This window comes from Neoarius graeffei, chromosome 19 (assembly GCF_027579695.1).
Source record: "Neoarius graeffei isolate fNeoGra1 chromosome 19, fNeoGra1.pri, whole genome shotgun sequence".
NCBI classification, from domain to species: Eukaryota; Metazoa; Chordata; class Actinopteri; order Siluriformes; family Ariidae; genus Neoarius; species Neoarius graeffei.
Window position 1 is genome coordinate 24,002,608 of NC_083587.1, and position 24,441 is coordinate 24,027,048.

At 42.1% G+C, this 24,441-nt stretch overlaps 1 protein-coding gene across 2 annotated transcripts; it reads left to right on the forward strand.

The window, feature by feature from the left end:
- Window positions 1–3,867: 3,867 nt before the first annotated feature.
- Window positions 3,868–22,673, forward strand: sec22c (SEC22 homolog C, vesicle trafficking protein). Of its 2 annotated transcripts, none has more exons than XM_060899908.1 (8): window positions 3,868–4,059; window positions 11,609–11,823; window positions 11,969–12,132; window positions 12,545–12,724; window positions 14,219–14,337; window positions 17,358–17,423; window positions 17,513–17,768; window positions 20,908–22,673. In XM_060899908.1, the coding sequence occupies exons 2-7, from the start codon at window positions 11,642–11,644 to the stop codon at window positions 17,711–17,713; spliced, it is 912 nt and encodes a 303-aa protein (XP_060755891.1). In that variant the 5' UTR covers window positions 3,868–4,059; window positions 11,609–11,641; the 3' UTR covers window positions 17,714–17,768; window positions 20,908–22,673. The 2 variants fall into 2 exon arrangements, with proteins under 2 accessions (XP_060755891.1, XP_060755890.1); XM_060899907.1 differs by having other exon boundaries at window positions 17,513–17,709.
- The last annotated feature ends 1,768 nt before the right edge of the window (window positions 22,674–24,441 follow it).

Here is a 24,441-nt window from a genome sequence, read left to right on the forward strand (position 1 = left end):
TTTAAATTTATACCGTTAATTCTGTTCACGGGCGGCACGGTGGTGTAGTGGTTAGCGCTGTCGCCTCACAGCAAGAAGGTCCGGGTTCGAGCCCCGGGGCCGGCGAGGGCCTTTCTGTGTGGAGTTTGCATGTTCTCCCCGTGTCTGCGTGGGTTTCCTCCGGGTGCTCCGGTTTCCCCCACAGTCCAAAGACATGCAGGTTAGGTTAACTGGTGACTCTAAATTGACCGTAGGTGTGAATGTGAGTGTGAATGGTTGTCTGTGTCTATGTGTCAGCCCTGTGATGACCTGGCGACTTGTCCAGGGTGTACCCTGCCTTTCGCCCATAGTCAGCTGGGATAGGCTCCAGCTTGCCTGTGACCCTGTAGAAGGATAAAGCGGCTAGAGATAATGAGATGAGATGAAAATTCTGTTCACACTGCCACATTTGCCATACATACACACAAACTTTCTGGATTGCCACTGTCTTTTCTTATATAGTTTTAGCTTGTGTGTGTATATATATAGCTTTTTTTTTTTTGGTAAAGTTTATATCTCTTACCGGGGTGGCACGGTGGTGTAGTGGTTAGCGCTGTGGCCTCACAGCAAGAGGGTCCGGGTTCGAGCCCCGTGGCCAGCGAGGACCTTTCTGTGCAGAGTTTGCATGTTGTCCGCATGGGTTTCCTCTGGGTGCTCTGTTTTCCCCCAAAGACATGCAGGTTAGGTTAACTGGTGACTCTAAAGTGAGTGTGAATGGTTGTCTATGTGTCAGCCCTGTGATGACCTGGCGACTTGTCCAGGGTGTACCCTGCCTTTTGCCCGTAGTCAGCTGGGATAGGCTCCAGCTTGCCTGCGACCCTGTAGAACAGGATAAAATGGCTAGAGATAATGAGATGAGATGGATTGCCACTGTCTTTTCTTAGATAGCTTTAGCTTGTGTGTATATATATATATATATATATATATATATATATATATATATGCCTTTTTTTGGTAAAGCTTATATCTCTTACCGGGGCGGCACGGTGGTATAGTGATTAGCGCTGTCGCCTCACAGCAAGAAGGTCCGGGTTCGAGCCTAGTGGCCGGCGAGGGCCTTTCTGTGCAGAGTTTGCATGTTCTCCCCGTGTCCGCGTGGGTTTCCTCTGGGTGCTCCAGTTTCCCCCACAGTCCAAAGACATGCAGGTTAGGTTAACTGGTGACTCTAAATTGACCGTAGGTGTGAATGTGAGTGTGAATGGTTGTCTGTGTCTATGTGTCAGCCCTGTGATGACCTGGTGACTTGTCCAGGGTGTACCCTGCCTCTCGCCCATAGTCAGCTGGGATAGGCTCCAGCTTGCCTGCGACCCTGTAGAACAGGATAAAGCAGCTAGAGATAATGAGATGAGATATCTCTTACCTATATTTCATGTTTATTACTGTTTGCACCGCAGATAAGAGGGAAACGCAATTTCAATTCTCTGTATGCCCTGCACATATGGCATTATTGATAATAAAGTTGACTTGAACTTTAACTTCACTACATTTGAAAGGCAAATATCATACTTTTTACTCCACTACATTTCTGTCAAGGTCCTCATTACTATGAAGCAGCTTTGGAAGTGGATGTTTTTTCTTTTTTTTCTTTTCGAAAACGTGATGGTTTATTCGCAGGTGACACTAAGACAGCCTATCAGTAATCAGTAGGGTCACATCACGTCCATAGACTGAATAAAATCAAGTTCGGTGATTTCTCAGCAGCATTATTTAACATGATCAGTTGATGGCAGAATGGAAGGAGGCAGTTCTGGGGAACGCATGTACCCATGGCTATAGCTAGAACCCATGTTTCAGTTTTCTGAAAGGATTAAAGAGTTGTTTCATTTGTAATGTTTGCTTTGTTTGCTGAAAATGAACCACATCACAGGCTACAAAAACTTGCCGTCTGACCTGCGGAAAGCATATTCAGGGATATAAATGTTTTATTCCAAGAGAAAGCTTGCAATGAAGTTGTCTGTGCTTTTAGAGCTAGCAATAACGTTGCAATAGCCATGCAGTCTGGTTAGTCAAATGACTTTCTATGGATTTTCCCACCAAGTTGCCATCACCTTGCCCACGGCTAACGTTAACACACAGCTAATTAACTTGGACACTCTTAGTTAGCACGTAAAAATGGAGTTACACTAACATGAATAAAGTTAACTTATCTGAAGCCCTTTCAGAAATATGTTTAGCATAATCTTGCCAAATAAACAGAATGTAGAAATCTTTCTTTTCTAGTAGCTAACACCCAATATGATTTCAAGTTTGAAAAGCGTTTGCTAGCATGTCAGGTGGAGTTTCACTGATTAGCTAGCTTAACGTTAAACCACCATGATGGCACAGCATGCATTCATTTTGTGAATTCACAGTTCTGTCTTTGGTAATGTAAGCATTGTGGCAATAATAGAGCGATGCATTGACAGAAAATGTACTTTTAATACTGAAGTATTTTTAAAAGCAAGTACTTCAGTACTTTAACTTAAGTAAAAATTTGACCGTACAAGTTTCATTTGTATCGGAGTAACATTTGACCAGTGGGATCTGTACTTTCACTTAAGTAATGAAGTTGGGTACTTTGTCCACCTCTGAACAGCCACTGGTTTAAATTTGAATATATTTAACTGCTCAAATAGTGTTTTTTTTTTTAAGAACAAACTACACAATTCACTGCTCTGTTCTACCGCATATTGCCACATGGGGGCACTGTTTCCAAACTCCAATCCAAAATAATACACACCATCCATCCATCCATCCAGGAACAGCCACAGACGTGGACAGTAACGAAGTACATTTACTTGAGTACTGTACTTAAGTACACTTTTTGAGTATCTGTACTTTACTTGAGTATTTTTTTGATAACTTATGACTTTAACTTCACTACATTTGAAAGGCAAATATCGTACTTTTTACTCCACTACATTTCTATCAAGGTTCTCGTTACTATGAAGCAGCTTTGGAAGTGGATGTTTTTTTCTTTTCTTTTTGAAAACGTGATTGTTTTTTTCGCAGGTGACACTGAGAGCCTATCAGTAATCACGAGGGTCACGTCACATCCATACAGTCCATCCATCCATCCATCCATCCAGGAACAGCCACTGGTTTAAATTTGAATATATTTAACTACTCAACAAGTGCTGTTTTTTTTTAACAAGAACAAACTACACAATTCATGAAAAATAAAGCAAATAAATAAATTCTGTCATTTATGCAGTTTTGTAGGTCTCAGGATAAGATACTGAGGCTGAAATGACAATTTTGGGTTCTTTTTGTTGTTGATGATGAATTGCTGAGATAAAATATCTTCTAAGCTTAATCATAAAAAAGAAAAAAGGGGGAAATGTTAACTTCAGTCAAACATTATTTCTTAATATTAATCTTCTTAATCTTAATATTTTAAGCTCCACCCACTGTACATAAAAAAAAACAAAAACAAAAGTCATCACATATCCAAAATTTTTTTTTTTATTTCCCTCCTTGTTTTATGTAGTGTAGTGTTTTATGGATATATGTTTATATACCCAATATTCAGGGGTCAGTCAAAGTAAAATAAATAAATACATAAATATGACGCTTTTCTTGATGTGTCTGATATATCTTGATATTTGTAACTTAAACTCTCTGATATTATCATGATTAAAAACATTTCTCATGACTCTAAGGGCTTTTATTTTTAAATGGACACATACTTCCGGCATAAACGGAAGTTATGTGTGTTGAATCCCAAGCGCTTCCTTGATACCTCGATAAGTGCACTACATAGTGTGTATCGTAATGGCTCGTGCACACTATGGAGTGCACTTTAAGTTTAACATGGAGCGATTTGGGACGCGCAGAAGGTTTGTTCAAGTTTCACTGACGTTTCCGACAACGCAGAGAGAAATACAAAAAGCTGTTGGTTGTAAACGAGCAGCAGACATGTTAATACTGTGTAACAACAAATAATCCGGATTTACTGAGATGTTTTTGTCCTCAGCATTCTGAAACTAATCCCATATAACAAAAGTGTTTTGTGCAACTTTTCATTATTATCATGCAAAAGGAGTTCAATAAATCTCTAAGGTAAGAGACGGTGAGCTTTATTTAAACACCTGCTAATGATAGCTGTATAAATAACTTTTGCAGGTTAATCTGTTTCATTAATAGGAATAATAAATTGGTGCAATAAAAATGCCATCAGAAATCACGTAGGCAGCAAAACAGTGACAGCATTTTGACGTTATTAGCCATAACAGACTGTCTCTAACATCGACATGCACTGTCCTTTAGACAAATCAATTTATTTTTATGTTTAGATGCAGAAATGAACCCGTCAGACAGGGTGCTGCCGGTGTCCTGCTTTACACAAGCATTTGTGTCGCTTTGTGTAAAATATCGCGATATGTTTCAACTTTTAATGAGACACAGGACGTATCGCGATATTTCATTTAGCTCCTGAGTTGAATAGAAGAAACAGAAGAAATCATTAAACATTCCATACTCGCCAACTTTCCAAAATCCTCATGGGGGAGAAAAGTGCGTGAACGACATTTTCAATTGGCCGAGGGTCTGATGTGTGGTTGAAATGATAAAAACAGTGGATCCCAATTAATTGCAAGCCATTTGAAATTTATACAATTAAAGAGTTTTGGAATTGTTGATATTGTTCTATCAATTACTATAGGTTATGGCATTCATGTATCAGGCATGAGAGAGCTCAGAGTGAAAAATCTGAAATAATACTCATCTCATCTCATTATCTGTAGCCGCTTTATCCTGTTCTACAGGGTCGCAGGCAAGCTGGAGCCTATCCCAGCTGACTACGGGTGAAAGGCGGGGTACACCCTGGACAAGTCGCCAGGTCATCACAGGGCTGACACATAGACACGGACAACCATTCACACTCGCATTCACACCTACGGTCAATTTAGAGTCACCAGTTAACCTAACCTGCATGTCTTTGGACTGTGGGGGAAACCGGAGCACCCGGAGGAAACCCACGCGGACACGGGGAGAACATGCAAACTCCGCACAGAAAGGCCCTCGCCGGCCCCGGGGCTCGAACCCAGGACCTTCTTGCTGTGAGGCGACAGCGCTAACCACTACACCACCGTGCCGCCAACTATAATATCATATATAAATAAAATTTTAATAAGATTTCACCAAAATAGTAACAACTCAATTAAATACATACTGCACTGTCTTAGTACTACTAAAATGCATCTCTCTGTCACTAAACACTTTCCAACAGAATTTTTAAAAAGCACTAGAAATCCTATCAAAATCCTATCAGAATGCATCAAATGCTCATTTGCAAACTTTGACTGAACGTTTTCAAACAAAATTTAAAAATGGCACTATAAATACTACCATACTATCAAAATATACTCCGCAAAGAAATTCACTCGAATGCAAAATTTTAGTCCGACCAAAATACACTCACTAATAATCTTTCACTTAAAACCTCAAAACTCGATCAAAATCAGTCAGATAATTCACTTGTAAACTTTCACTTAGAACTTTCAAACATAAATTCAAAATAGCACTAAGACACTGGCACACTATTCAAATACACTCACCAAACATAATTCTCTGTCCTGCAAAATTTCACTAAACACTTTAGAAGTTGTACAGTTTGTTTCTGAAATGGTATGGAAGACGAGTTTAATTTCATACTCAATGTCCATTATATTCTGATTTAAGGTATCTTTACCTTAAAATGTGTAACTGACTGGTAGAACATTTGCTTATCCGTGGAAATTCATTCTCCCATGCAACCTGGTATTTGCATTCATATTTTTGCCGTTTGGTATTGGGTTTAGTGGCCATGATGAATGACTGCTTGTAAAAAATGTCGGACAGCCTGGGTGAATCCTACATTACGGAAGTGACTGTCGTTCTGTTCGTTGATTGGTTAAAAATCAGTTGATGTCAGCAGTGTTTCTCATACGATTCTGATTGGACGTAATCGGGAGTATTTTTAACTTGGCGGTTGGGATTTCCCAAAACCGGGAGATTACCCAGTTTTTAACAAATACGATCGGGAGGCGGGAGGCGGAGGCTAAAATCGGGAGCCTCCCGCCAAAATCAGGAGGGTTGGCAAGTATGACATTAGGATTTTTTTTTTTTTTTAATCCAGAAATGTATTCCAGTAGTTTTTTTTTAATTCAGTAATAATTATTAGGTCAAATCTGTAAGCAGTTAGGCAAATAAATCATTCCGATTGGTCAGAAGGTGTTGATTAATTTACTACAGCAGCAGCTCTGACAGTAGTTTCAGCTCTAAATCAAATCACAAGTTTATATTAATGATTCTATTCATTTCTATAGTGACAACTTATTCACAGGGACTTGAATGACAGGGTAGATGGGAAGAATGAATAATTGCCAGTATGGTGAAGGTTTCTGTATGGAGATGTTTGTGTAACATTTATGGAAGGAGTCTCCAGTGTGAACACTTTGTAAAAAGTCAGTAAGTTTTCCACCAAGGGAAAGTCTTCAGGACAGAGCATGTTCGGGATTTTTTAAATTTTATTTAAATTTTATTTTTTTTAAGTTACACAAGTAGTTGTGTTTTCTGTCTTGTAAACTTCAGTAGAGACAAAGAAAAGAGAGGCTGGTGATGGAACAACTGTTTATATCTGCTACAATGTAATAACTGTCTTGCGGATGCTCCATAACATTAAACGTAACTATCACATACTGTATATGTGATATACAGTGCTGAGCGTAAATGAGTGCACCCCTTTTGAAAAGTAACATTTTAAACAATATCTCAATGAACACAAACAATTTACAAAATGTTGGAAAGACAAAGTTTAATATAACATCTGTTTAACTTATAACGTGAAAGTAAGGTTAATAATATAACTTAGATTACACATTTTTCAGTTTTACTTAAATTAGGGTGGTGCAAAAATGAGTACACCCCACAACAAAAACTACTACATCTAGTACTTTGTGTGGCCTCCATGATTTTTAATGACCGCACCAAGTCTTCTAGGCATGGAATGAACAAGTTGGCGACATTTTGCAACATCAGTCTTTTTCCCGTTCTTCAACAATGACCTCTTTTAGTGACTGGATGCTGGATGGAGAGTGATGCTCAATTTGTCTCTTCAGAATTCCCCATAGGTGTTCGATTGGGTTCAGATCAGGAGACAGACTCGGCCACTGAATCACTTTCACCCTGTTCTTCTTCAGAAATCCAACAGTGGCCTTAGATGTGTGTTTAGGATCATTGTCATGTTGGAAAAGTGCACGACGACCAAGGGCACGGAGTGATGGTAGCATCTTCTCTTTCAGTATAGAGCAATACATCTGTGAATTCATGATGCCATCAATGAAATGCAGCTCCCCGACATCAGCAGCACTCATGCAGCCCCACATAAGGACACTGCCACCACCATGTTTCACTGTAGGCACCACGCATTTTTCTTTGTATTCCTCACCCTTGCGACGCCATACAGTTTTGAAGCCAAAAACATTTATCTTGGTCTCATCACTCCAGAGTATAGAGTCCCAGTAGTCTTCATCTTTGTCAGCATGGGCCATGGCAAACTCTAGGTGGGGTTTTTTGTGCCTGGGCTTTAGGAGAGACTTCTTTCGTGGACGGCATCCATGCATGCCATTCCTCTGCAGTGTACGCCGTATTGTGTCACGGGAAATAGTCACCCCAGTTTGGCTTTCTACTTCTTTAGATAACTGCAGTGAACTTGCATGCCGATTTTCTTCAACCCTTCTCATCAGAAGACGCTCCTGTCGAGGTGTTAACTTCTGTGGACGACCTGGACGTCTCTGTGAGATGGTTGCAGTTCCATCTTTCTTAAATTTTTGTACCACTTTTGCTACAGTATTCTGACTGATAAGTAAAGCTTTGCTGATCTTCTTGTAGCCTTCACCTTTGTGGTGGAAAGAAATTATTTTCTTTCTCAGGTCTTGTGTCATTTCTCTTCCATATGGTGCCATTACTGACAGCATGAAATGGGAAGGGGTTTTCTTTAAGTAACACCCTTTTATAGTCAGCTGTCTGCTGGACACCTGTGTAATGACTAATTAGACTCATCTGTGATTGTATTCTTGTTAAATTAGACATTTGTAGTCTACAGTTTAGCTTTACTCCAGAGATTTTCAGTGGGGTGTACTCATTTTTGCACCACCCTAATTTGAGTAAAACTAAAAAATGTGTAATCTAAGTTTATATTATTAACCTTACTTTCAAGTTATACAACCCCGATTCCAAAGAAGTTGGGACAAAGTACAAATTGTAAATAAAAACGGGATGCAATGATGTGGAAGTTTCAAAATTCCATATTTTATTCAGAATAGAACATAGATGACGTATCAAATGTTTAAACTGAGAAAATGTATCATTTAAAGAGAAAAAGTATTCTCATTATCTCATCTCATCTCATCTCATTATCTCTAGCCGCTTTATCCTTCTACAGGGTCGCAGGCAAGCTGGAGCCTATCCCAGCTGACTACGGGCGAGAGGCGGGGTACACCCTGGACAAGTCGCCAGGTCATCACAGGGCTGACACATAGACACAGACAACCATTCACACTCACATTCACACCTACGGTCAATTTAGAGTCACCAGTTAACCTAACCTGCATGTCTTTGGACTGTGGGGGAAACCGGAGCACCCGGAGGAAACCCACGCGGACACGGGGAGAACATGCAAACTCCGCACAGAAAGGCGGAGGAAGAGCCTTCACAGCAAGAAGGTCTGGGTTCAAGCCCCGTGGCCGGCGAGGGCCTTTCTGTGTGGAGTTTGCATGTTCTCCCCGTGTCCGCGTGGGTTTCCTCCGGGTGCTCCGGTTTCCCCCACAGTCCAAAGACATGCAGGTTAGGTTAACTGGTGACTCTAAATTGAGCGTAGGTGTGAATGTGAGTGTGAATGGTTGTCTGTGTCTATGTGTCAGCCCTGTGATGACCTGGCGACTTGTCCAGGGTGTACCCCGCCTTTCGCCCGTAGTCAGCTGGGATAGGCTCCAGCTTGCCTGCGACCCTGTAGAACAGGATAAAGCGGCTAGAGATGAGACAACACATCTCAAAAAAGTTGGGACAAGGCCATGTTTACCACTGTGAGGCATCCCCTTTTCTCTTTACAACAGTCTGTAAACGTCTGGGGACTGAGGAGACAAGTTGCTCAAGTTTAGGGATGGGAATGTTAACCCATTCTTGTCTAATGTAGGATTCTAGGTGCTCAACTGTCTTAGATCTTTTTTGTCATATCTTCCGTTTTATGATGCGCCAAATGTTTTCTATGGGTGAAAGATCTGGACTGCAGGCTGGCCAGTTCAGTACCCGGACCCTTCTTCTACGCAGCCATGATGCTGTAATTGATGCAGTATGTGGTTTGGCATTGTCATGTTGGAAAATGCAAGGTCTTCCCTGAAAGAGACGTCATCTGGATGGGAGCATATGTTGCTCTATTACCTGGATATACCTTTCAGCATCGATGGTGTCTTTCCAGATGTGTAAGCTGCCCATGCCACACGCACTAATGCAACCCCATACCATCAGAGATGCAGGCTTCTGAACTGAGCGCTGATAACAACTTGGGTCGTCCTTCTCCTCTTTAGTCTGAATGACACGGCGTCCCTGATTTCCATAAAGAACTTCAAATTTTGATTCGTCTGACCACAGAACAGTTTTCCACTTTGCCACAGTCCATTTTAAATGAGCCTTGGCCCAGAGAAGACGTCTGTGCTTCTGGATCATGTTTAGATACGGCTTCTTCTTTGAACTATAGAGTTTTAGCTGGCAGCGGCAGATGGCATGGTGAATTGTGTTCACAGATAATGTCCTCTGGAAATATTCCTGAGCCCATTTTGTGATTTCCAATACAGAAGCATGCCTGTATGTGATGCAGTGCCGTCTAAGGGCCCGAAGATCACGGGCACCCAGTATGGTTTTCCGGCCTTGACCCTTACGCACAGAGATTCTTCCAGATTCTCTGAATCTTTTGATGATATTATGCACTGTAGATGATGATATGCTCAAACTCTTTGCAATTTTACACTGTCGAACTCCTTTCTGATATTGCTCCACTATTTGTCGGCACAGAATTAGGGGGATTGGTGATCCTCTTCCCACCTTTACTTCTGAGAGCCGCTGCCACTCCAAGATGCTCTGTTTATACCCAGTCATGTTAATGACCTATTGCTGATGGAGCACTTGCATGTGACTTCACAGCCGATCCAGATTGTGACAGACGCCATCTTGTCGGTCAAACGCCATATTCCGCCTTCTGCTTCTACTTCTGGTTCTACTTCTGCTTTTACTTCTACCTTTTCTTCTGGAAAACCCTACTATATACAATTCTACTACAACGGCTGCGGCTACAAGCTCTCCCTACCTGTGCACGTTTTTTATGTTTTTTGTGTGTATTTTTGCGTGTTGTTCGTCTGTACCGGACTTCAATATCCACTACAACCGTATGGACTTACTGGACATTGGTTTCCAGCAGAAAATGACGGTTTGTAGCGATTTCCATCGCATGCACAACATTCCGGACGAGAAAAAAAAAACATTCCGGATGAGATAGCGAGACCAGCGGGGTCTCCGTGGATTGTTATCGGAAGCAAAGCGAAGGAGGCGGCGCCGGGAGCGGAAGCAAAAGCGAGGCTGCAGAGCCGGCCTGTTGACTAAGCTCAGAAAACAGCCACTCAAACCTCCACTGCTAAGCCTCTATCTCTCCAACGCCAGATCCATGTAAACAACACGGACGATTTGGAATTACCTTATTCTATTCTATAATCGGCTGGTCAGTGCATCTAGTATCAGTACTAGTAATACTTAAGTGACTTACCCATCCAATGAGGATTCTTGTTTACAAGATGCCATATCTGAGTCGCTGACAAATCCTGAATTTCTGTAAAGATAACTGTCCAGAGATTTATAAGCATGCAGTGCTTCACCACTGAACAGCGAGGGAAAGTTAATGAGGTAATTATACACGTCCGGGTATTCCGCTGGCAGTTCAAAATCTGGTCGTGAAAACTCCGTCCGGTAAGCCATAAGGGTCACTAATCTGTAGATCGTTTATTTTAGACATATATCTAGTTATCGGTTCATTAGAAAAATGAGCCGTGTAGTCCGTCGGTTGAAATTGATCCATTCTGTACACAAGTGCAGCAGTATTCAGCGGTGTTTTTGACCGACAAGATGGCGGTTGTGTACTTTCTGGTCACGTGACTGCAAGATCTCTATTGACCTAATGAGTTGCAGTTTGGTCCTCCAGCCATTCCTTTTTTTGCACCTTTAACTTTTCCAGCCTCTTATTGCCCCGTCCCAACTTTTTTGGAATCGGGGTTGTAAGTTAAACAGATGTTATATTAAACTTTGTCTTGTCAACATTTTGGAAATTGTTTGTGTTCACTGAGATATTGTTTAAAATGTTACTTTTCAAAGGGGGTGCACTCATTTACGCTGAGCCCTGTAAGCAGAATAAAGCACTACAGGATGTGCTGTTATAGGAAAATAATTTGCTTCCGAGTGGTAATAGTAACTCTTATTTCCCTATAATAGCACAGAGTGCTGACTGCAACATGTTTAGAAAAGTCTGATGATATCACTAATTGGTGATAGTCATGTTTTTCTCATTATCTCTGTCTCGCTTTCTCAGGATGAGTCTTGCTGCAGGTGTGTGTGAACAAGCATGTCGCTGATCGTGTTTGTGTTGGTGGCTCGGCTCAGGGATGGACTCCCTCTGTCCGCCTCCACTGACTTCCAACACAGCCGAGAGCTGCAGAAGAGGAAGCAGCAGATCCGCAGCATTTCAAAATCACTGAACTCGCTTCCTGAGAGAGGGATCATCATGGGCCATGAGCTCAATATCTAGTGAGTTTAAAACACACTAGTTTTAGTAGAATATATAATAAAACATATTTAAAAAATAGAATAAAAGCACAGTAATTAAAGCTAGGGAGACTAAAAAAAAATCCACTTGGACTTTGTGTTCAAACTGTGTCCGTGTGTGTTGTAGTTTCTTCACGTCTGATGGCGTGGCCTACCTGAGTGTGTGTGTGTGCGGTATGTCTGCTGCCGTGGCCTTCAGCTTCCTGGAAGATCTTCGCTGGGAGTTCACAGCCAGCTTTGACAGCTCAGCGGTGGCCCAGGCGTGCCGGCCGTACCCGTTCCTGGATTTCGGTTAGTGTACAGAGTGCGCTTATGAGATAAAGTCTGTCCCATCTGAAGTTGTTTAAGGTTCCCTCATTCAGGCAAAGTTTAAAGTATTACCATAACTCTCACAGAAGGTAATAACAATTCTGTTCACTGGTCAAAGAAACAGAGAGAGACATCTTTTTTTGAAAAGAAAAAAAAGGCATTATTATAGTATTGTAAAGCAAGAACACATGCATCTATTATTGAACACAGTACTGGATGAAATTTGCAGTTTCAAGCTGTAAACACAATAAATAGGGTCGCATGTTACATGATCAAGTCTTACCTCATATCTTGTTATTAGCTGCACATCCTAAACCTGCTGTAGAATATCCTAAATCTCTCTGTAGCTCAGGTTTGTGTAAAAGTGCAATGTTTTGTTTTTTTCCTTATTCAGACGGCGTGATCCGGAAACTGCAGCAGCATTATAACCAGAGCGGAGGTCCTGCTCTTGGAGTCACTCTGAGCACAGTGCAGGAGGAGCTCAGCCTCAGTCCTCCTCACGTCCTCACCATGGAGGAGATTCAGCTCAGTAACGGAGTCGCAAACGGCCACGCCGAGCACACGGCCTCGTCAGGTTTGTCCTGCTGTTCTAAGGAGTAATGAAATTATAGGAAAATAATCTCATCTCATCTCATTATCTGTAGCCGCTTTATCCTGTTCTACAGGGTCGCAGGCAAGCTGGAGCCTATCCCAGCTGACTACGGGCGAAAGGCGGGGTACACCCTGGACAAGTCACCAGGTCATCACAGGGCCGACACATAGACACAGACAACCATTCACACTCACATTCACACCTACGCTCAATTTAGAGTCACCAGTTAACCTAACCTGCATGTCTTTGGACTGTGGGGGAAACCGGAGCACCCGGAGGAAACCCACGCGGACATGGGGAGAACATGCAAACTCCGCACAGAAAGGCCCTCGCCGGCCACGGGGCTCGAACCCGGACCTTCTTGCTGTGAGGTGACTGCGCTAACCACTACACCACCGTGCCGCCCCTATAGGAAAATAATGATGACCATTTTTGTTAATTAAGGACAGACATGTATTTGTGTGTGTGTATAGGTTACACGGAATGTTCGTACCTGAGAAACCACACAAAAAAAGGAGCAGCGTAAACTCCTTTTGTCCCAAAGATGTTGGAAAACAAATTAAAGGGCATATTCTGGACCAATTTCGTTTTTTTTATATGAAAGTATGTCCGTTTACACACTCATCCAGAAGGGTAATTTTGCACAAGGCCATCTGTCTACAGCAGAAAGAAATAAAATAACAAAATGCGTCTGGAAAAATCCCAAGGGAGTCTGGAGGCAGATTCGTGACGTCACCTGCGGAAGCGCCAGCAGGCTGCGAGCTTTGCACGGTTTCAGTGCACAGCCTGTGTAGACCAAGCGCTCCCATTTCTCTCTCATTGTCCGGTCTTTTGGGAAACGATGAGTACTAATCCCATCAAGATTGGTGTTGCTACGAGTACACCCTCCTACGATACATCTGTTAACCATTTTAATAATTACGCGATAACGTTGAAGAAATTTGCAGAAAACCACCAGGTCGTTTTCTCATAAACAAACCAGCGCTGACGTAGGATTCAGAGGGAGGCGTCCCGCACGCGACGTCACGAAAATCAATGTTTGCCGGGAAATCCAAATGCCAAGTTTTTTCATAGGCGGACCAATTTGCCTCAAATGGCTTGATTTCAACTGAATTTTTCTGGTATTGCGCAAGATAAAAAAATTGCAGAGAATGCAGAATGTTACAGATATTTGACCAAAGTTTAATATAAAATAGGAGAATTACATTGATCTTGCTCCTGAATTTACCCGTGATATGCACTTTAAAGTTACAGTTTTACTTCTGACTGTTACAGAGCTCTGACACTGGATACTATCGACAGTTACACGTTTTTAAAAGCTGTTTATGTGGCACGTCTGCTGTACAAGTCCCTCTGAATGAGCTGTTACTACAGAAATGATATCATATAACAACAAGAATTCAGTAGCACTGTGGTGTAAATGAAATTAAATCAAACGTTTTACGTCATGCTTGAAATGTAATAACTTCACCGTAGGTCCGACTCAGAGGCTGGAGCCCGTATCCGCTCCTGGAATCCTGTCGCTTATCCTCAACATCATGTGTGCTGCTCTCAATCTGATCCGGGGCGTCCACCTCATCGAGTACACCTTCCAGGTAACATTTTTACCTGTTCAACTTTTTAAATTTATTGAGCTTTCAATACTAGATTTAATAATTATTTATTTTATTTTATACACTGACAGTGAAAAGATTTTAAACAGGTTGCATTACAGTTAGCAAACAAATAAGAAGTAAATTGAATGTGTTAATGTTCCAGTGAATCTCGAAATCTTTTGCATTTAATACCATCATCATCATCATCATCATCATCCACTCTCAGACTGTAATAAGGCTTGAAATGAGAGCTTTATTAAAAGCAAGAGTGTATTTGTTAGATGAAACTTTGGTTAATGTAAAGCTAAGCTACTGTCGATTTGTTTTACACTTGAGGTAGTGTCAGCTGTAACATACATACACTCAGCGGCCACTTTAATAGGAACTTGTTCTTGATTCTAAGGGTGTATTCAGACCAGGATAGTTCGATAGTTCACTTGCTTTGGTCCGAACCAAATGTTTTTTTTATTTTTTCATTTTGGTGCGGTTCGCTTTCACACTGTACATTTTAGTAAGCGGACCAAAATCTGTCAACAAAGCCACGCGCCCTGAGGTCGTTCAGCTATTGGTCAGAGACGACACGCGCACAAAGCGTTAAGTTCAAAAGTAGTCATGGAGGCTTTCCGTGCTGTTATTCTTTTTAATGTCATCAAAGCTATATGTTTTTTCCAGTTTTTACTGTTTTCACAATTGTGCGATTACTATGCTGTTGTACAAGTAATTTATCAACGACGACGACAAAGGGCAAGGCGGCTACGGAGGATAGCGCTGATGAGCGCACATCATGTTGTGACAGTTCTGGCTCTTCACGCAAGACGGAGGAGGTATGTGTCGGGATATTCGCCTTATCCATCGTAATAGATGAATTTCTTTTTTGCGTTGCTAGTACCGCCACTTTTTGAAAGAATGTCCCTGATTTTAATGTAGGTCTGACGGAGTTTCTTCACTTTTAGCCGACATTGTTCTGGGGAGCGCGTGAACCCCTTCTCCTTCATTTTCTCACTGAATACAGCAAACACGGCGGCATTTTTGTGTGTTCTCTCCAGAAGCTCAGATATGTGGACATCTGCCCATATATCCACAAGGGTACGCGTTTCTTCCTCGGCCCACGTTTGCCCCCTACTCATTTTTTGTACTCTGTAGTCTAGCCTACCACTGGTCTGAATGACTGAACGACTGTTGTAAGGTTCCCTTGACAACCGAAACAGTGTTTGCACTTTGCGGTGGAGTGTCAAGACTCGGTTTCCCATAATGCTCGACAAATGACGGAAGCTCCCGAGGTACAAAAAAGCAAAACTGTCGGATTAGGTCCGGTCTGCTTTCACACTTCCAAAAGATCCACACCAGGGTTCCTTTGGTCCGGACTGAGTCTGACCTTGCAGCTCGGTCTCGGTCCGCTTGTTTGGTCCGGACCAGAGTTCGGTGGTTTGTATTCAGACCAACCCAAAAGGTCCGGACCAAGGGAAATTTGGTTCGTTTGGTCGTTTGGTCCGGACCAAACAACGTAGGTGTGAATACGCCCTAAGAGTCCTGTTCTTGGCTGCAGGAGTGGAACCTAATGCACTCTTCTGCTATTTTATGCCGAGATGCTTTTCTGCTCACCACGGTTGTAAAGAGTTGCTATGAGTTACTATATCCCTCCTGGCAGCTCGAACCAATCTGGCCATTTTCCTCTGACCTCTCTTATCAACAAGGCGTTTGTTTCCACCCACAGAACTGTCGCTCACTCAGTGTTTTTTGTTTTTCGCACCATTCTGTGTAAACTCTAGAGACTGTTGTGTGTGAAAATCCCAGGAGATCAGCAGTTTCTGAAATACTCAAACCAGTCCATCTGGCTCATGCCACAGTGAAAGAAAGTCGCACTTTGAGATCACAGTAATTTTTCCCGTTCTGATGTTTGAAGTGAACATGAACTGAAGCTCTTGATTTGTATCTGCATGATTTGATGCACTGTGCTGCTGTCAAGGGATCGGCTGATTAGAGAACTGCATCAAACCATAGGTGTTTCCAATAAAGTGGCTGATGAGTGCATGTTGTTTTATCCCATGAAAATTAATTATAAGAATTATATAGATTAATTATGCTGTTTGAAGCAAGTATAAAATATGTATAAATGTTTCAGGTAAGATAAACTTCATTACCTGTTAGCTCCGTTAACACTGTAGCTCCAGTACAAAAACTCCACGCTGCAAATAATTATGACTCGACAGCAAGTGAAAGTATCTTGAATATAGTTAGAGTTATGCAGTATTTCCTGTTATAATATTAAAATAAACCAAATATAGATATAGTTCATAGTTGTAGCTCATTTCAAGCTTTGAACTCCAGCAAGAAGGAAGATGATTTTGTTTCTTTGTAGAAATAAATGCTTAAAATGAGGCAATGGAAAATCTCATCTCATCTCATCTCATTATCTGTAGCCGCTTTATCCTGTTCTACAGGGTCGCAGGCAAGCTGGAGCCTATCCCAGCTGACTACGGGCGAAAGGCAGGGTACACCCTGGACAAGTCGCCAGGTCATCACAGGGCTGACACATAGACACAGACAACCATTCACACTCACATTCACACCTACGGTCAATTTAGAGTCACCAGTTAACCTAACCTGCATGTCTTTGGACTGTGGGGGAAACCGGAGCACCCGGAGGAAACCCACGCGGACACGGGGAGAACATGCAAACTCCGCACAGAAAGGCCCTCGCCAGCCACGGGGCTCGAACCCGGACCTTCTTGCTGTGAGGCGACAGCGCTAACCACTACACCACCGTGCCGCCCGCAATGGAAAATAGAAAAGACTATTTTAATCTTGAAATTAGAACAAATCCTTTAGGTTTACTAATCTAAATTATCTCGGAAATACCAGATCAATGACTATATTCAAGAATATATATTTTCACTTGCATTTTTTGGAGCGCAAACACATACTGTATATTATTGACATATTTTCTCTCTCTTCACATAAAAACACATTTCCCTAAATGTTGGATGTTTTTTTTTTGTTTGTTTGTTTGTTTTAAACAGGATGATTATGATGGATTATGGAATGTCGTGGCATTTCTTGTGGCGTTCATGTGCTGTGTTTGCCAGGTAACTCGCTTTCAATTTCTCTGTAAAAAAAAAAAATTAAACATCACATCAGATTCTGTACTCTGACACTCTTTCTATCTACCACACAGTGCCAGCTTTATTTATTCCACTCAGCCCGGAAGAAAATCAAGTCCTTCACACTCCTCACCGTGATCGTCCTCTGTAACGGTTTCCTGTTCGGCCTGAGGAACGTCTGGCAGCTGGCCTTCCACATGTCCGTGGCCTTCCTCTCCACCCTCCTAATCCTCAACCGCAAACTACTGGACAGGAGCTCGGACTGTGGAGTGTGAGTTTATACACACATTCTGGCGGTGTCTGCTGGTGCTGCGTCTGAAAACACACAAGGTAGGACGCGACACATGACGGTCTCAGGCTAGCAACAGAAGACCAAATTCCAGAACTGAACAGAACAAACAGTGGGACTGAAGTTCTGAATTTTTATATATTTGAGTGGTTTATTTGAGCATAATACTATTCATCGATTGTATTTTTTTTTTAAACTCACGAACAAATAGGCCATTAAAAATTTTCTTCATGAATCGTAATGCTTTTATAAGACACGTTCTGAATGTAATAAGGTTGAGAGATTAATAAAGGGACTTTAGGGACAATCCTGAATAAGTTGTTGGGTTTGTGGTAAATAATCAGAGTCGATTTTCACAAAAAATGGTCATTTTTGTATCAGGTATTTATCTACTTTTGCGTCAGGAGATTTGTCCTTTTTTATTTGCATAGTTCTGAGTTCTGATTTCTGTTAAAGAGCTGCGTTAAGTAGCCCTGTCAGCACACAGTATACAAATTCCCAGTAATGTATTACGGTTTGCTCGCATATTTGTCAAAAAAATGATTTGCACTAATTAATTGTTTACAAATAAATTTGAATAATGTCATTTTCTAGGTGTTATGCTTAGAACTATGCTCATTTTGTAGCTGGCAGAATTATCTGGTATGTTTAATAGATGATGAGTACCGTATTTTCTGGAGTTTATGGCAAGTTTTTTTTTTTTTTTCTATCCTGTCCCTAAAACAGGTATAAACCACTATAATCCTGGCAATAGGATTCATCTCATCTCATTATCTCTAGCCGCTTTATCCTGTTCTACAGGGTCGCAGGCAAGCTGGAGCCTATCCCAGCTGACTACGGGCGAAAGGGGGGGTACATCCTGGACAAGTCGCCAGGTCATCACAGGGCTGACACATAGACACAGCTAACCATTCACACTCACATTCACACCTACGGTCAATTTAGAGTCACCAGTTAACCTAACCTGCATGTCTTTGGACTGTGGGGGAAACCGGAGCACCCGGAGGAAACCCACGCGGACACGGGGAGAACATGCAAACTCCGCACAGAAAGGCCCTCGCCGGCCACGGGGCTCGAACCCGGACCTTCTTGCTGTGAGGCGACAGCGCTAACCACTACACCACCGTGCCGCCCGGCAATAGCATTATTATTATTATGCTAGTCCTTGCTGCAGAACCAAACTCCAAGGGGTGGAGCTGGATCTGATCTGATCCTGAATATGAACATCAGGAATGATGAACAGGCTTTGTAGTGTGACATAATCAAAGACCAGCGATTTGGCGTCTGGAAACCCCATGACACCCCAACGAAAAATCTAGCATGTCAGAATTTTTTGCAGTTTCTCGCCTAGTTTGACTCCTATGCCATGTTCCTTGACATTCCTTCTGTAGCCATGATTGACAGTTTCTTGACCCTCCTCCTCCCCGATGACACGCAAAGACGTAAACGATGATATGTCAGGGTTGTACTGTAGTGTTGCCAGTCTCCCAACCAAGACACAGTAAGAATTTATCGCACTTTGCTCGCCTAATCTGACATTGTAACCATCGTGAAAGTCAAAACTGTCATGGAGTCTGATGCCAGCCGAAGCCTACGCCCCCTGAGCCAGATGAAATACTGGACTTTTTCAAAACTACACTGGTTGTACGTTTGTATGGACCAGACATTTTTATTGAACACACTCATGACTATAGTGAAATGACATTTATGTTTTCTTTTCAATGAACTGAATTTACATTCCAGATAATACGGTACAATATTAACAGCCAGTCTTTTATTTATTTATTTTCTCAGTAACGTTAACATTGTGAAGAATACTGATGGAGTATTCTTGGAGTAAGAAGAATTAGCCATGCGCCGACATAACGATGTTACGTTGTCCAAGTACTTTTTCTTAATCACAGTTCAGCTTTTATGTTTTACGTTTGCTCTCATTGGAGAACTGTGTGAACATTTTTTTCGGTAGTTGTTCAGCTAACATAAGTAAAGTTTTTACACAGTTAGCTGTCGTAGCATAGACCAAGCCGACAAACATCTCGTCTCATCTCATTATCTCTAGCCGCTTTATCCTGTCCTACAGGGTCGCAGGCAAGCTGGAGCCTATCCCAGCTGACTACGGGCGAAAGGCGGGGTACACCCTGGACAAGTCGCCAGGTCATCACAGGACTGACACATAGACACAGACAACCATTCACACTCACATTCACACCTACGGTCAATTTAGAGCCACCAGTTAACCTAACCTGCATGTCTTTGGACTGTGGGGGAAACCGGAGCACCCGGAGGAAACCCACGCGGACACGAGGAGAACATGCAAACTCCGCACAGAAAGGCTCTCGCTGGCCACGGGGCTCGAACCCAGACCTTGCTGTGAGGCGACAGCACTAACCACTACACCACTGTGCCAGCCAACAAACATGGCTAGCTAAATAAGACTAGCAAGCTAATTACATTACATTACATATTACATCCACTGTCATGTCTGCCAGGCCAAACACTTTCCAGTTACTTCGTTTTAGTCTTAATTTATCAGAATTAATTTGAAACTAATAAGCCTATATTTCATGCATATGAAAACCATCGGGCGGCATGGTGGTGTAGTGGTTAGCGCTGTCGCCTCACAGCAAGAAGGTCCGGGTTCGAGCCCCGTGACCGGCGAGGGCCTTTCTGTGTGGAGTTTGCATGTTCTCCCCGTGTCCGCGTGGGTTTCCTCCGGGTGCTCCGGTTTCCCCCACAGTCCAAAGACATGCAGGTTAGGTTAACTGGTGACTCTAAATTGAGCGTAGGTGTGAATGTGAGTGTGAATGGTTGTCTGTGTCTATGTGTCAGCCCTGTGATGACCTGGCGACTTGTCCAGGGTGTACCCCGCCTTTCGCCTGTAGTCAGCTGGGATAGGCTCCAGCTTGCCTGCGACCCTGTAGGACAGGATAAAGCGGCTACAGATAATGAGATGAGATGAGACCATGTGTTGTGGTAATAACTAGCATTTAAATGCTACATGCTTCAATATTTCACATGGCATGTGTTTCTATAACGAGTTCCATTTTGTAGTGATTACTTATGATGCAATATATTTTAAAATGATTGAACATCTTGTTACGGTATATGGCAGGCTTATAAACTCTACATTTTCAAGGGCTCCATTTTTATTGACAAACTGACCGATGAAAAATCTTTCAGCATAAAGCTACAGATCCTGATTATCCTGATCATCCTGAGCTGATCGTCGTCTTGCTTTGACGTTAAGCTCATAAACAGCCTGAAGACTGAGGCGCCAGTGATTGTTACAAATGCACATATCCTCACGCTCGAAGTTTGTAATTCTTAAACTACTGTGTACGTTGGAATAATAAAACCTATTTTTATATTTTTACATTTGTAATGTTTAGAGATGAAGTGTATAGTGTAGAAGGTTTACCCGTATTAATATATTTGAAGCAAATGTTTGTTGCAAACGTTTTGATCAGGTCCCCCCCTCCGCCCCCAGATTTGTAGACAGCAAATGTAGAAAAATTCCTGCAGGTTTACATGAAGTACAAAATCAGTTATTTATTATTTTAATTAATGTACATTTTTTGAATGAAGGTTTGTTTGAAAAAGAGCTGAGATTGTACTGTATGAGATTGTACCCGTGGTTATAACTCGCCTGTGAGCTCTTATGCCGTACACTACTGTTCAAAAGTTTGGGGTCGCTTTGAAATGTCCTTATTTTTGAAAGAAAAGCACTGTTCTTTTCAATGAAGATCACTTTAAACTAATCAGAAATCCACTCTATACATTGCTAATGTGGTAAATGACTATTCTAGCTGCAAATGTGTGGTTTTTGGTGCAATATCTCCATAGGTGTATAGAGGCCCATTTCCAGCAACTCTCACTCCAGTGTTCTAATGGTACAATGTGTTTGCTCATTGCCTCAGAAGGCTAATGGATGATTAGAAAACCCTTGTACAATCATGTTAGCGCAGCTGAAAACAGTTGAGCTCTTTAGAGAAGCTATAAAACTGACCTTCCTTTGAGCAGATTGAGTTTCTGGAGCATCACATTTGTGGGGTCGATTAAATGCTCAAAATGGCCAGAAAAATGTCTTGACTATATTTTCGATTCATTTTACAACTTATGGTGGGAAATAAAAGTGTGACTTTTCATGGAAAACACAAAATTGTCTGGGTGACCCCAAACTTTTGAACGGTAGTGTACGTATATTTGAATTTGGAGAAACCAAATAAAATAGATGCTCATAGAGTTCAGTAGATCACACTGGATTAAACATGGATTCACTCTCTAGCTGGTGGTAGGTTCTGTGTTGGAAACTTAAAGGTTGTGAGTTCAAATCCTCTGAACTGAGCTACATAAAGAAAAGGAACATTTCTGTAAAACATGTTAGGAAAAAGGTGTATGGCAGAAGTAATTCTAGGATTGTACAGTAGGTAACATATACACGGTAACTACAGCTCTTGAGTGTTTAACCATGTGTGTAAGTTTAAATACATGATTTACAGTGCTGTGGGAAAGTCTTAGGTGATGTCTTACTTTCTTTACAAGACAAAAATATCTAACATTTGATTTTGGTTGGAAAATACTGTATGATTGGAAATGTCTTTTACAGACACAATAATACAAAAGTCAGAAAATGAGGGTCCATGGTACTGTTGAGTGCTGGACAAACCTGCAGTAATAAGGTTGTTCCACTCTTTTCCCGTTATACAGCTTGTACCTGTATGTGTAGCTCTCAGTATGATTTCTACGTCTCAGATTTGTTCTTAAAGAAATGTGCTTCTTCTACTTGTCCATGATCGATACTGACCAAATGAACGATGGTTTGTTTTCGCTGCCATAACTGCATTGTCAATTTTTACTATTAGCTAAGAACAGGCTTGCATATAGGAAAGATTTGTTTATGTGAGTGACTTTATCATGGGTTGTGAATAAATTTTTGTTTTTTTAAATGTTAAGTGTCACAGTATCTTTCTTTCATGTCTCATCTCATTCTCATCTCATTATCTCTAGCTGTTTTATCCTTCTACAGGGTCGCAGGCAAGCTGGAGCCTATCCCAGCTGACTACGGGCGAAAGGCGGGGTACACCCTGGACAAGTCGCCAGGTCATCACAGGGCTGACACATAGACACAGACAACCATTCACACTCACATTCACACCTACGGTCAATTTAGAGTCACCAGTTAACCTAACCTGCATGTCTTTGGACTGTGGGGGAAACCGGAGCACCCGGAGGAAACCCACGCGGACACGGGGAGAACATGCAAACTCCACACAGAAAGGCCCTCGCCGGCCCCGGGGCTCGAACCCGGACCTTCTTGCTGTGAGGCGACAGCGCTAACCACTACACCACCATGCTGCCCAGTAGTTTTATAATTTTTTAAAAATAAATGAATAAAAATAGCTTTTACTCTCGCCAATTGAATAAGATTTGTTCCGTGTCAGGGAGTTTTTGCTTGCCACTGTTCATTAGGGACTGAGATCCTCATTCGGGTTTCCGTACAGCTGCTTTGTGACAAGCTCTATTGTAGTAAACTTGAAGTGAATTTCAATTGATTTGGAGATTTGAGCTGGAATATTTGCATTTGAACGCTAGGGGGCGCCTTGAACACACAGTTTCGATCTGCAACACTGCCTGAGCCTGTGTTAGTATTTCTTCTTCTTCTCCCCCCTCCAGCCAGTCATGTGGCAACTGCACAATCATGCAAATACAGATTAAGAACTTTAATGTTCACATCAGAACTGGAAAAATTGTGATCTCTGTGACTGTCACTGTGGCATGGGTGTTCGTGCCAGATGGACTGGTTTGAGTATTTCAGAAACTGCTGATCTCCTGGGGTTTTCACGCACAAGTGTGCCAAAAACATCCAGTGAGCGGCTGGTTTGAGCTGACGGGGAGGCTACAACTCAGATCACCACTCTTTACAACTGTGGTGAGCAGAAAAGCATCTCAGAATACAAAATACGTCAAACCAGATGGATGGGCTACAACAGCAGAAAATCACATTGAGAAGAAACCTTTATTTGTCACATGCACACTTCAAGCACAGTGAGATTCATCCTCTGCATTTAACCCATCTGAAGCACTGAACACACACACACACACACACACACACACACACACACACACACACACACACCCAGAGCAGTGGGCAGCCATACTACAGCGCCCGGGGAGCAGTCAGGGGTTAAGTACTTTGCTCAAGGCCACTTCAGCCCAAGGCCGCCCCATGTTAACCTAACTGCATGTCTTTGGACTGTGGAGGAAACCCACGGTGACATGTGGAGAACATGCAAACTCCACACAGAAAGGCCTTCGCTGGCCACAAACCCAGAACCTTCTTGCTGTGAGGCGACCGTGCTAACCGCTCCACCACCGTGCCGCCATACAGGGTGCCACTCCTGTGAACCAAGAACTACTAAAGCTATCATGGGTACAGACTCCCCCAAACTGGACAGCTGAAGATTGTAAAAAAAAAATTGCCTTGGTCTTTTTACCCAAGCAAAATCTCTCTCTCTCGCTCACTCACACACACACAACATAAAACCTAATTAGATGAGCATTATCGAAGAAAGCTGCATTCACCAGTGCATGAAAGCACACAATTTGTTATTGTTTTAAGTTAAACAAGGTATGGGCACGTCTGCTTTTCATTATTTATATTTGTATATTTGTATTATTCATCTATTTGAAATTTGTACTTGATGCTCGAGCATT

What these genes read in the sequence shown, in the direction of transcription:
- sec22c (XM_060899907.1), top strand. Translation starts at nt 11,642, where the DNA reads ATGTCGCTGATCGTGTTTGTGTTGGTGGCTCGGCTCAGGGATGGACTC. An exon ending in GGCCATGAGCTCAATATCTA is followed by an intron (nt 11,824 to 11,968) that starts GTGAGTTTAAAA and finishes TGTGTGTTGTAG; the next exon opens with TTTCTTCACGTCTGATGGCG. An exon ending in AGGAGCTCGGACTGTGGAGT is followed by an intron (nt 17,710 to 20,907) that starts GTGAGTTTATAC and finishes AAAATCTTTCAG; the next exon opens with CATAAAGCTACAGATCCTGA.